Raw genomic sequence first — 14,390 nt, forward strand, 5'->3', positions numbered from 1 at the left:
TAGTCCTGGCAGATTTAGGGTTCAAAATCGACAGCTAGGCACTTTGCAAAAAAAAACAAAAGGTCTGTTTTTACCGTGAAAATGTGGTGTGTCCACGTTGCGTTTTGGGCCACGTCCTGTCGCGGGCCCTAGGCCTACCCACACAAGTGAGGTACCATTTTTCTCGAAAGACTTTGGGGAACGTAAGGTGGGTGGAATTTGGTGGATCTACGCAGATTCCAGAACTTACCTCCACAGAAATGTGAGGAAAATGTGTTTTTTGGACACATTTTTAGGTTTGCAAGGGATTCTGGGTAATAGAATCTGTTGAGAGCCAGTCAAGTCACCCCATCCTGCATTCCCCTGGGTGTCTAGTTTTCATAAATGTAAAGGGTGGCTAGGTTTCCTTGAGTGCCGGCAGAGCTAGGGTTAAAAGTCTACAGCTAGGCACTTTTCAAAAAAAGGATCCGTTTTCACTGTGAAAATGTGGTGTCCACGTTGCGATTTGGGCCGTTTCCTGTCACGGGCACTAGGCCTACCTACACAAGTGAGGAACCATTTGTCTCGGAAGACTTTGGGGAACGCGGGGTGGGTGGAATTTTGTGAATCCATGCAGATTCCAGAACTTTCCACCACAGAAATGTGAGGAAAATGTGTTTTTTTAAACAAATTTTTAGATTTGCAAGGGATTCTGGGTAATAGAACCTGGTGAGAGCCAGTCAAGTCACCCCATCCTGGATTCCCCTGGGTGTCTAGTTTTCACAAATGTATAGGTTTGCTAGGTTTCCCTAGGTGCCGGAAGAGCTAGGATTCAAAATCTACAGCTAGGCACTCTACAAAAAAAGGGTCAGTTTTCACTGTAAAAATTAAGTGTGTCCATGTTACGTTTTGAGCCGGTTCCTGTCGCGGGCACTAGGCCTACCCACACAAGTGAGGTACCAATTTTATCGGGAGACTTAGGGCAACACAGAATTGTAGAGAAACTGTTATTACCGATTGACTTTCCATGTATTTCTGCCTTCCAAATGAAAGACAATGTGTAAAAAAAGAAGTCATTTTCCTATAATTCTCATGCTAGTATGGGTACTCACAATTTCAGAAATGTACAAATATCTACTGTTTCTAAACGGTTTCTAAACTCTATATTTAGTTCCAATTTCAGAAATACATGGGTATCTTTCATACAGATTTTTCCATGTATATATTTTCCCAAATTAATTGCTATATACCCGGTACATAATAAAAAAACATTGCAAGACGCTGCTCAGTTATTGGCTCTGGGTTCGTCGGGTTCTTGGTGAAGTCCTATATATCCCCACAACCAGAAAGGCCCAGCGGATCTAACTGTATATTGCTTTCACACAGCTGTCATAATTAGAAAAAGGTGAAAACATTGACACAAATGGCTGTTTTTTTCAACGAATTTTCAATTTTTCCTATATTCAATGGTTAGTTTCTATAAAGAAACCTTGAAGGATCTACACAAATGACCCCTTGCTGAATTAGGAATTCGGTCTACTGTTCTAAAATGTATAGCTGACCAAGATCCATTATTGCTTTCATATCCATTTCTACCATTAACTGGAAAGAGGTTGAAACGCAAACAATAGCAAAAATAGGCTATTTCCCAGGAAAATGCCAAAACTGTGTAAAAAATGTTGCTTTTCTGACAAAAGTCTGCTTGTCCCTGAAAGCTGGGAAGATGTTGATTTCAGCACCACAATCCCTTTTTTTATACCATTTGCAGGGAAAAAACAGACGCTTCCATCTGTTGCCCTTTTTTCCCATTTAAAAAAAAAACCCTGTATTTCAGCTAATTTCTGGGTCCCCCCCAGGGAATGCACAAACCCTGGGTACCTTTAGAAGCCCCATGATGTTGGAAAAAAAGGACCCAAATTTGTCTTGGATACCTTACGTGGTCAAAAAGTTACAGGGGCCTAAGTGCGGACTACCCCAAATAGGCAAAAAGAGGCTTAGCACGGGAGAAAAGGCCTAGCAGCGAAGGGATTAAATATTCAAACATGTTACACAAGACAGCGGAAACAGGCAACTTTTTTCAGTCGGCAATATTAGATTTTTCCAGTGTTTGTGGTACAGTAATAAACGTTATGATTGATTGTAAAAATGATACACAAGCAAACTTTAGCAAATAGCCTTTGTTCATCTGTTTTCAACCAAATTCTTTGTCAATATTACGGTGCTGCTAAACCAAAGGGAAAAATTGCCAAGCAGTGGTTGAATTCTGATTTTGTGTCCATGCGAAACAAAGATAACACATAATCAGATTGTATCCAGTCTAAACCCTGAAGAGAATCCCTACAATTACAATGGGACTTAAAACACGTCAGTACCACATACCACGGTGACTATGTATCTAATTCATTTTGCCCTATGTAGGAAACAGTACAAAGGTATACCACCTACTAGGCTTGGCAATTTTTCCCTTTGGTTTAGCAGCACCGTAATATTGACAAAGAATTTGGTTGAAAAAACAGTCTTAAGGATGCTGCTCGTTTGAAATACAAGACTGGCTCAAAAATGTTTGTTATTCATATTTTTTGTGTACAACAGTGTTGTTTTATGTTTGACTTGTAAATTTCAATATAAGTTGATCAACGGGAAACATGAGGATTTTCCCTTGGTCTGACTTAAAAAGTAAATGAGCTATATCTTAAAAAGATGAAAGCGATAAAAAAAATAAACACTTAAGACCATAACATTCATTGAATACCCTTAGTCTGTTAAAAATGCTAACAGCAATGTAAGACTGACTTTTAGAAAGTGGACATTTCTCCGCTCTTAGCTTGACTCTGTGTGCCTGCCTCCAATACATGTGTGGGCTGGGACACAGCTACAATTTTTGCATTCCCTCTAGACATCCACAAACACAGGAAGGGTGTGAGTGACAGAGGACTCATCTGCATTCTGGCATCCTTCCTGGTCAAGAAGAGGGTGCTCGCACTTACATCTAATTAGGCTGTGTCCTGTCCACACACAAAGGACTGATTACTCCCCATGGACATCCTGGCAGACAGGGCTGAGGTGAAAGGGGTCTGTGCACTTCAAGGATTTGCTTTGAAGCAACACTTCAAAGGCACATTTGGGTATAAGTACTGGGGCTCTGACCCTACTGAATCAATACACTACTGGACCTGGGTAGAACTCTGCCCTTCGAGTCCGATGCAGAGGCTGTTCAACGACAGCGGTTATACAGCCGGCATGGCTCAACAATGGCACATTGCCTGTATTTTAACAGAGCTCATTGACGATGCAGTGACCTGACTGCGTGGAAAAGATCGACGTATCATGCCCTCAGCGTCAACGCTTTACTCCATCTAAGGAACTGTTTCAGCGGGACCTGTGCAAATCTTGAAGCCAGTCTACCCTCCATCGCAGTCTACTTGAACTTTGGATTTACCTCAGTCCCTCGTGACCTCAAGTAATTTTTTTGCGCTGTTGACTTCTAGACACTGTTTTTGCATTTCTTTTTTTAAAATCATATCTAAACTTCTACAGATGTATGGCCTGATGTACGACTGTTTTTTGCGGTCGCAAATAGGAAATTGGCTTGTTTGCAACCGCAAAATTGGTCTGCCCTATTAACAAACCCTATTTTGCGAGTTGGTCACATATTACTGACTCGCAAAATAGGGTTTGCGACTCGCTATTAGGAGGGGCCGTGCCAAGGGGTCCCTTCCTAATAGCGACTCGCACTTCAATGTAAGATTGTTTTGCGGCCTTTCGCAGTTTACCACCCATTTCAAATGAGTGGTAAGCTACTCGCAAACAGGAAGGGGTCCCCAGGGGAACCCTTCCCCTTTGTGGCTGGAATTGAAAATATTTTTTAAGAGCAGGCAGTGGTCCACAGACCACTGCCTACTCTTAAAAAATTTAACAGAAACGTTTCATTTTTCTTTTTTACATGCATCCCATTTTCCTTTAAGGAAAACGGGCTGCATTTAAAAAAACATTTTAAAAAACAAAATTGCTTTATTAAAAAAGCAGTCACAGGCATGGTGGTCTGCCGACCCCCACCATCCCAGGGAGTACTAGCCATTCCTAATGGGGTCTCAAATTGCATCTGCCTCGTGAAAACTAATGAGGCAGGCAATTTGCGACCCCATTAGGAATCACAAACAGTATCTGAGACACTGTTGTAAATTCCAATTTGCGACTCGCAAATTGCGAGTCACAAAACAATGCAATTTAATACTCCCAAATTGGAAAAGTCGTACATCTGGCCCTTCATTTTTGTTGTTTTGGTCTTGTTTTACTCAGATAAATATATTCTATTTTTCTAAACCTGTGTGCAGTCTTTTTGTGGTGTATTCACTGTGCTACTGTCTGTGTGTATTGCACAAACACTTTATACATTGCCTCTTAAGTTAAGCTTGCCTGTTCTGTGGCAAGCTACCAGAGGGTGAAAATAGGTTAATTTAAAGTGTGTATCTATCTTACCCTGGCTAGGATTGTGGTCCCTACTTGGACAGGGAGCAAGCCTTTGCCAACTGGAAATCTAATTTCTAACACGGGGAAAGGTCCTTAACTATTTGAGAGAGTGAAAAGGTGCCTGGAAACATTCCAGGAGAAACAAGAATCCAAAAACTGCTTAAATTTACCATATTGCTATAAAGACTCATTTTGCAGGCCAAATGTCCTATGTGTAGGAATTCGTGAAGACCTGGGACCAAGAAGCATTCAACTGACCAAGATGAGACCTCATCTGAGAGTCATACAGCTTTATTCCGCTAGATATGTGTAATGTCTGCAAGAAGTAAACATCAAGGTTTTCCAAAAGGGTACTTACTTTACTTCACTGAGTCCTCACCACATACATTATGTGAGTGTACTTTGTTGATACCCAAAATACGCTTAAAAGTTGGAACGACAAAAAATAGTCATCCACTGCAAATGCTACATTAGACCCATCATGAGTGCTCACCAGTCTGCCTCGTTTGATCTTCTTGCCAGCTAAGAAGACTAATAAACCAAGGCCCATCATTCTCTGCAGGTCTCAGCAGTATGTGGCTACCTAGCAGGAGCCTTGCACCCTGCAGATTGGTGGCAACTGACATTTTCACTATCAAAAAAACGTTTTCTATGTTGTAAGGTAGATATTTTGACTACCATCAACCACCTGCTTTAGTCCATCCATACACATTAAAAGGCAGTCACTTGCCTTGGTTACGTAGAGACATAGATTCCTATGGTCAATCACTGGGGGTACATACACTCCTGTGGAGGAAATGCATTCTTTGACACTCTCCTATTATTTCTAATGTAGCACATTTTTTTATTTGATTTCAATGAGGAGTGTTTCAGTTTTTGAAAAACTATTCAACTAATTTTCCCTTTAATTGATCTTGCTGCATTTTTTCTTTAAAATTTTACATAGGCCTTTAAGTCATTTATTCCTTTAACCATTTTCTTTGGTTGATTTGTTACATATAACACCACCCACATTTTCTAAGACGACTTTTGTGGCACCGATCAAGCTACCAAAGGTGAGCTAAGTTTACCTCAATTTGCCTCAGTGGACACTAATTAGGGCAGGTTGTAAGCTCAGCAATTCGAAGCATCACTGTAAGCTCTCTCCCAAAGTATGTCAACCAAATTTCCTACATTTCCTCTTCAAGGGTGAAAGACTTCCACATGTTCACAACACCTTAACTAACCAGAAGCTCAGTATCCAGCCAGCCAGTCACAGCAAAAGAGAAGAAATCTGTAAAGGGCTAGTTCAATTAGTGAAGAAAAGTATTTTCCCGAGTCTCAAGAAAAAGGTGAAAGCAGAGGGGAGCAAAGCAACAACGACTTGGGAATTGGGAAGCAGGACCACATGACTCAATGCAGTTCCTCAGCAGAACAGATGGTCTTCACTAACCTGAAAAATACTTCCTGCATATTTCTGTTATGCTTGTAGATTGGGTTGGATCTGGGCCACTGTGTTCCATATTTGAGATAACACACAGCCAAGGTGGCATCTAAGTTTGCCTGCTAGAGGGACAACAAATTCTACCTGGAGATCTTTCCCGGTAAATGTAGGTCTTTTTTCTTTTTCATTGGAGCAGATGGAAATAGTGGAGGTCTTCTGTACATTGAGTCTTACCCACACCATGGAGGATTGAGCTGAACAAAGAGCAGAACTGCATAAGACCTGATCAAGTGCGCCTCTACATTTTATGTCAGTTATTTGATCTATATGACGCACCAGGAGAAAAAAAGAAGTTGTGGTGTAACCATAGTGAACCAAAGAAGTACGAAGGGGCAGAGTTGGGGAACATTTACAAATTACATACCTGTGCATTAGAGAACAGGACAAGGAAGAACATGTGCTCAAATTATGCATTAGAGACTGTTGTAAATAGAAGTCCTTGAGCCAGGTGTATAATCAGGTTACTTTTATTCAAGTTGAGTTGCAGGTCAAGTTATTAAGATGGAAATACAAAACCCCACCAGAAGTGACCTCCCTGTCACTCAGCCTGCCTGGTACCAACTGCCAGTTGAGACACAGGCCAAGCCCCCAACATTCCACGATGTCACCATACATTCTAGTAGTGACATCATGTGAGCCACAGGGAAATCCCATCCAGAAAAAAGAGACATAGATTAAATATAACAGAGACACTATGTGGTAACAAGCTACTGACTGAACATTTTAATATAGCAAATAAAATTAATATATATCAATAAACGACTTATGCTTACCCAGTTTTTGCTCCTCAGTGGCAAAAAGTAATAATAGTGGCAGAAGTCCAGCACCAGGGTATAGCCGCTGAGGACCTGAGTGTAGAAGCAGAGCTGAAGAAAGAGCCAGTGGTTATCCTCGCCAACGCAATTGTTTATCCTATGAAAAAATGTCAAGCTTATTACCTTGCACGTTTTATATCAAGCAATTGCTGTAATATGATTAATGAAAATGTGATGCGACACACTAGCCTTTCAAGTTATTGTATTGTACTTCTTTCACGGGATCTCGAGAGTGCAAAATACACATTTGGTTTTTACAAAAGGCACCCATAGAAAGAGAATGGTTTAAGACTGCGTACCATTTCGTAAAGTACTGCACAGATACCTACAGTCACTTTAGCACGCGTGGACGAGACAATCTGTGACGCAGCAGACGAAATAACACACAAATGAAAGAAATTGTGTAGGGCAGCCTTAGAGGCATACGTGAACGTTGACAGGCAGGTTTAGAGGCATACAGACAGCAGTAGAGTTCAAACAGGAAGCACAGGCGAAGTGGAGGGTGGTAGGTGTTCAGGGGTAAAGCTCGTGTGACACTGCAGGCAATGTGGGGGCGTGGTACACCTCAGGGAGAGGGGTCTGTGGTGGCCGAGCATGTTAACCTTCTGTTAGTTCACTGGTCTGGTGGAGAGAGGAGCAGGTTGTCCCTGGGGTTTGCAGCTCTGTAATAACAGTTAGACTTCTAGTGCACGAGGCTATATCCACAGTGGGCGAAAAATCACCAGCTTTGAAGGAAATCGGATTTTGGGACGGTAGCGGTCCTTTAACAGAGCTCTTGGAGTTGCTAAGTGTCTATTGGGAGGCTGGGTGGGACATTTGTGGTGTCGGGGTAGGTATGACAGCGCTGTGCCTTCCAAGCGGAGGACCTTTAACTTCATTTCTGCTCTCTCTGTGAGACTGTGTATGCATTACAATGGATATTTTTTTGTCTTGGTAAGCAGGTTCAAGTAGCCAGTTCACAAAGATAAATTGGTTGTTGATTTTTTGAAGAAGACACGTTTCAGGTTATTCAGAAAGATCCCTCCACCTGGAGCCGCAACCTCTCTGCTAACCCTACTCTCTGCTCCTGCCAACCAGGTCAGACTAGGACCCCTCACCATAAGCTTAGCTGAGCAGAGCAGGGAAAGCGGGACATAGACATCAGCTTCTAACAGCAGGCTATGGAGGGAAGCTGGTAACCTGGTAGAAGTGTCCTGTTCTTTTATAGCCTATCTAGGTGGCGTTTTGTGAGCGCCACATGGCAGGATTACCAGAGGCAATTCTAGAGCTACGGATAGTGGCTACTTTTCAAGCATGTGTCTGGGTGGTTGTACAGAATGTCCTTCTGGGCTCTCCAGAGGGTTTTCTTGGCTAATATACTGATTAAGGGAGACCAGGTGAAGTTGTAGCCATGTGTACTTTGGTGCACAGTGAGAAGGTTGAGGGATATTTGAACAGGGTGAGGAGCCCATCAGAAGAACGTCAGTCACCCATTAAGTAAGAGGACACATCTGCCCATCTCCTCTTCCATGACCCTTGTATGTTCTGCAGCGTGTGTGGAGGCCTGAGGAGCTCTCTGGTGCAAATGCAGGAACTGCAAAGAGCTGTGCTACTACAAGCTTGGCTACCACGACATTTGTCCTGTAGTGGCCCCCTATGAGCAGCAGTTTCTGAACTGAGTAATGCGAAGCTGCCACGTGAGAGACTTTAGAAGTCTTTGCAAGCATTCCAGGCACTGCCAAGTCACACCATCGCTACTTTTACCAATTTAAACAATGCGGTTCCCTATTTTGCCCTCAGCATCTGGTTCCCACATCGGACGCAGGAAAATAACTAATCACCTTTACACCGGTACCCTCAATGTTAAAAAAGAATGTCAGCACTGTTAAGCAGAAGCTCTGCCAAATAAAAAGCTATATAAATAACAACATAACAATAAGCTTTCAGAAAAGAAACACAACATTGTACCGATAGATGAAATTTCAGTCTGTTCAGAATTAAAAAAAACAAAAAACTGCGCCCCCGGATATCTGCTTATTAAATTTCGAAACCATCGCCTACTGCGCTCGGATTAAAGGCGGCAAATCTAAACTCTGACACGAATGCCACTTCTTCAGGCCCTTAAAGAGGAATCCTGCAAGACAAGCACCCCCATCTGGCGGCCATGTTTGGAATGACTGCAAAAAGCACTGCGGTCCCTCGAAGGATGTGGGGCCGGCAGAAGCAACGAATTCTGAAAATAATTTTAGAGGAATGAAATATTTGGTGCGGTGGAAGTGGAATGCAATTGGCAAAATGAGAGCTGTATCTACAAATAACTGAAATAACAGAAAATAAATGTAGTGCGTGCGAACAAATTGACAAGCAGAGTTAACGATTTGAATTAAGTAAAAGGAGTTTCCAATCTTGATGACGAAAGGACAACTAAGGATCCCAAACTCGAGATTAAAGATCTCGCTGCTAGAGCGCAGCCCCCTGGGTCGGAGTAGGTTCAAAACTGTGAGAATCATTTATGTGCATTTTAGAACAAATGTTTTGCTTGAAAAATAATTTTTAAAAAGTCATACTGCGAAGGCTCTGGTGTTACTTTTCCTCAAGGGGAAATGTGACACTTCCATGCGTGTTGAACGATTCTACATTCAACATGAATGTCGGAAACTTTATGCAAAGTAGTGACTCCTTTTATATGGGTTTCTTGGTCATGTGTGACAGTGGCAAGAATTTTCATAACAACAAAATCACTATGTCCGCTAGCAAATGAAGTGGCAAGCCCATGTACAAATGCATTAAAGAAAACAGTGCAAACAACACATCTGGAGAAAAGGCCTGGTCACAATAATGTATAAAAAATAGTTGGCCGCGAGCAAAGCATATTAAAAACAAGCATTGGCAAAGCCACTACATCTCACCTACGAGACTTGTTCTATTATTGGCCTTGTTAATGTTTAGGCATGTTGCACAGCAGCACGTCTGCTGTGGGTCATGACTTTAAAAAAAGCAGTAGGTCTAGTCCAACAGAGAGGTTGAACACATTGGGTAAAAACATAGAAAACGCGGAAAACCACAGACAGCAGGTAGAGGCAAGCAACAACATAGACAGTAGGTGGGGGCAAGCAACAATGACAGCGGGGGCAAGTAACACAGAAAGCAAAGGTACATGGAGGGAGGGTGGTGACGGCCGAAGCAACACAGATGACAAGTACATGAGAGAAACTGTTGGAAAAGACACACACAAGCCAAGTGCTTAGACAAAAATGAAAATGTAGCACCCGATTAAGGGAGAAGTAGAAGGACACAAGTTCTTGTGTCATGCTTCGGGGAGGGACAAACAGCAGAAGTGAATTCCGCATGTGTCAACTAATGAAAAGCAAGCACACAAGAGTGACAATGTACCCAAATAATGCTAAGCAATGGGCGGCCTGTAAGACCAATGTAACTAAAAAAAATGTCTTTCAAGCAACAGCACATAAGCATCTCAGGCGACACCCAAAGACATATACAGAACAGAGAAGAGGGGAGCGGCATTTCAGAACTCCAGGCGAAGGCAAAGCAAGACAACAATTATGATGGTCGTCGGAATTCGCTGTAGCCCATAAAACAGTTGGAAGATCCAATGTGGGGAACTTTTCATTTAAATCTCTATGGATAAAATATCAAGTTATTAAATCCTAAAAATTCATTGCCCTATACACTTTAAAGCCCTGATGAAGTTCCAGGAGTGTATGGAACGAAACGCTTTGGCTGGATTTTAATGTTTATACTGAAGAATAATAATAAAGGAGAACTTTTTAAAAATCTATACTGGAATTCGACTCTTTCCTAGTGCACCTTCTTATATTTTGCATCTTTTGATCTGCGAGACAACAATTTTGCCTTTCAACCAGGTTCCTCATCAAAGCTGAGAAAGTAACCACTGACAAAAACAACCCTCCAGTTGCTGCTAGACTATTCCTCGCCTGCAAATGAGTCAAGCACTTTTATTTAGGTCTAGGTCCTTGATAAAAAAGAAGTTAAACTCAACATTTGATCAAAAAGAAAAAGTTAAAATCCAAAACATACATGCATAATAGCAAAGTACGTTTTGCAGAGTGACAGAGAAGAGGGTTATTCTAGTTTTATTTTTTAAAGGCATTCCCACAAAATCTCCACTTTTTTTCCCTCCCCATACCAGATCGCCTTCTCTGTTTTTCTCAATGGGGTTTCCTGTTAGGACTTAACTGCGACATTGTACTTCTAGGATGAACTCATGCAGCGCTAACGGACACTGCCCACATGATTGTTTTTTCATACATTAAAAACCCAACAACGTAGATCGACTCAAAATTAATGGTCTGGACTTCATTATTATTTCTCTACATTGTGTCATAATACAAATATCCTCTATAGATAAATATCCAATAAAGCTTTTTTGAAACCAACATAAGTGGATGCAAGTACAATGCAGAACATGATAAGCCACACTGGCTGGCTCACCAAGGCCATATCTTTTTCACACTCCCCTGCAGCGCCTAAAAGCTAAAAAGAAGGCACATCAGCACTTCATGCTGAACACGAGTCACTTCAGATCCAAGTACCAGAGTCCAAAGTATAGCCAAACTCTAATCTAATATGTACAAAAAAAAGAGACAACCAGGTGCCAAGCCTTATCTCTCTATGCAGGAAAGATCTGCACTAAAATCTTTCCAGATTTATCAGCTTAGCACCCTTACTTCAGAAAAATCCCCATCCATAAAAGGAGCATTAGATCAGTTGCGGACATGGACCTCTCCTTCAGGCTCAACAGCAGAAATCCCTCCACCTAAAATTGGCCACCATCTTAAATCTTTCCCTCTCCTCTTGCAGAGTAGAACGTCGGTTCCTTCATTGCTACATACAGGGTGTAGTACAAAGTGTAATGCAACTAAAGTCACAATGATGCCTCTTTGCTCTAGAGGCATTCTCACATACTTCAGGATGGCTGAACCAGTGTACGTGAACTATGGATTAGAAGCATGTAATCAACAAAACAGAGAGGAGTAGATGTTCTGCCACATGAAGGCACAAGATGACGGAGATGACGTGCAGGGTCCTTCCCGCCAAAATCTTCTCTGAAACCATTCATCGTGTGCTCAACTGATGCACCTACTCGGCCATCTTGCGGGGGTACAGACGTTCCAGTAAAGCAATGAAGTTTCTACCCTCTACCACCGGTATACCACAAACAGAAAACGGTAAACAAAGCAATATTTAGGATGTACTCAGCACAGATATGTGCATTATGAAATCTCTCCATAAACTCATTGTTCACTTTCACATATTCTGGCATTAGGACAGCCTCTGCCTTATGGTTGTGCATTACATTTATCAGTTTCATACGTGTGTTATTGCAATATAAATTCCTATTCTTGTGCTTTGTTCCTATCAGGAAATAAAGTGCACTTATATGCAATTGTGGATAATATACACTACTCTTGGTATGCATTTCCTGTTGGCTTTTCTTTCCATCTTGCTGCTAACTCAAATACACTTACATTAGCCGATGTGTGTGCCAAGGATGCCCTCAGTGGTCGAAGCGAGAATACAAGTCTATAGTTACAAACCAGTTTATGCGACAGACCAGGGTTCTCCAGTGTCGGTCCAGATCCATGCCAGATTTTTAGTATAGCCACATTTAGATAAATATCGTTATCTTTAAAATCTGGCAAGGATCCGGCCCTCCAGGACTGACATCAGAGAACCCTGCGATAGACTGTAACTTCCAGCAGACTAAATCTCCTCCATCCAGTCCAACATAATCAAAAAAGAAGATTTAGATGGTGAGGAATAAAGATGCACGTGGTTTAATTCTAGCTGACTGGGTTTTCAGAAATCCAGAAATGCATGGTGCCTCACCAGGGGCAGTGGTGATCCATCTTGCGTACGCAGTGTCCACAGCGGCTGCAGTGGTGGGACCGCTTCGGCCTCATTAAGTTACACTTGCTGCACAACTCCCACAGATCTCTCTCTAAGGATAAATAGGAGATTTATACACGGTTAAGGCACGTTTATTAGACATTTTCAACAGAGTCCAAACTACTTCAAAGATATACCAGGTGAAAAGAAAATGGAAAAAAACGATCAAGATCGTGGAGAAAAATAAAATAAAATACAACCTTATTTATACCCATCAATCAAAGTCTTACTATTTTGGATATTGGATATGGAAGAGGTGTGGCGCCGTGGCCAGGGCGACTGACTCCGGAATCTGGGGGGATCCCACCCCGGCACCGGCTAGCACCATGTGACTCTGGGCAATAGCTGGCTTAATCTTCCCGACGGCCCCCAGCGCCTAGAGACCCTTACGGGTGATTGTGCGCTTTACAAATGTGGATTTATTATTTATTATATTTCATTATAAAACTGAGAAGGATACAATATCCTTTGGAAACAGTTTCCAGCACACCAGAAGTACAATTTCGCCTTTAAGATCTTATGCAATACTCACAGGTAAGACTGTTCAATGCTTTACCCTATCAATTGCACTTTTCACAATGTCTATCATTACATCAGAATTAAAAAGGACAAATTGGCACATTCAATTCTCTTTCTTTTTATCCACGTATCTTATAAATTATCTCCATGTTAAAGAATTACAACAGACAAAATCATACCTACTTGACGAGAACCAGTTTTAACATTTTAAAACCTTGGATCGGATTGGAACGATCACGAAAACAGACGGTGATGTATATCCACAAATTCACAGCACTTTGTAAATATTGTTTTAACACTTCAATTATTGGCCTTTAGGCAAAAAGCGTTTGGGTTCAACAACCAGTGTCCGGGTCAACATTTTTTTATTTTGTAATTGCATTTATATATCGTTTCGTACACCTGACCAGGCCCAGAAGAACATGCTACATGGTAAATAAGATCTTGGATGCAAGGGCTCTATACAGCAGGGAGATGTATTTGTGAAGGGTTTTTACGTCATGCGTGATCCGTCAGAGTGGTGCTCTTAGCGTGTCTTCGGTTGCATTCACAGTTGTTCACTCAACGTATGCCTCAAAATAATTTTACTGCTGCAAAAGCAATCGGGGCTCCCCAGCTCAATCCCAGCAGCAATGCATCAAGTGAAGTGCAAAAAGCAGGAAGGATATAAACGGCATCTTGGAGACAGTGAGTACCAACTAGCTATATGATGCACAATAAAGCGTCCCAGAAACAGTAATGACATCTTTCAACTAGCTAATGGATGCAAGTTAGAAGCAAGTAGTCACAATATGGATTATTAATTTGAGAAGGGATACAGTACCCCTACCAACCTAATACACACACCCTGGTTAGGTCTCAACACAGTTCCAAGAGAAACTCGTTCAACCACTGATCGCAGTAGCACGAGAAGCAGGCAATTGTCCTCACAAATATGTGGTAAGTTCAAGCACAACCAACAATTTTAAAGAGATAAATAAAGTAAAATTCTCAAAACAATTTAGGAACAGAGTAAAATTTAATGTGCCGAAAAACAGATATCAAAACATCAAAAATGAGATAAGAGGAACCAGTGACATGAATGAAAAAATTCTGAGGCATAAAAACACCAAGAAAACACTGTTCAGTTCACAGTTCACCTGGACCTAAGCACCATTTCAGGCCAACGGCAATGGAGCAGAGGTCAGGTAAGGTAAGTGGGTCAAACCGGCTAATGTTTTGAACCTTGGGACTTA

General features: G+C 41.7%; 1 protein-coding gene across 2 annotated transcripts in view; it reads right to left on the bottom strand.

The window, feature by feature from the left end:
- Positions 1 to 14,390, bottom strand: part of ZDHHC21 (zDHHC palmitoyltransferase 21) — a 259,613-nt gene that overhangs the window by 77,324 nt on the left and 167,899 nt on the right. For both annotated transcript variants that reach the window (XM_078675904.1, XM_078675905.1), the window contains exons 4-5: positions 12,577 to 12,688; positions 6,685 to 6,823 (exon numbers count right to left, since the gene is read on the bottom strand). In XM_078675904.1, coding sequence (XP_078532030.1) covers positions 6,685 to 6,823; positions 12,577 to 12,688 — 251 coding nt within the window. The remainder of the gene's footprint in view (positions 1 to 6,684; positions 6,824 to 12,576; positions 12,689 to 14,390) is intronic.

The sequence above is a fragment of the Lissotriton helveticus genome, chromosome 2_1 (assembly GCF_964261635.1).
Source record: "Lissotriton helveticus chromosome 2_1, aLisHel1.1, whole genome shotgun sequence".
Classification (NCBI taxonomy): domain Eukaryota; kingdom Metazoa; phylum Chordata; class Amphibia; order Caudata; family Salamandridae; genus Lissotriton; species Lissotriton helveticus.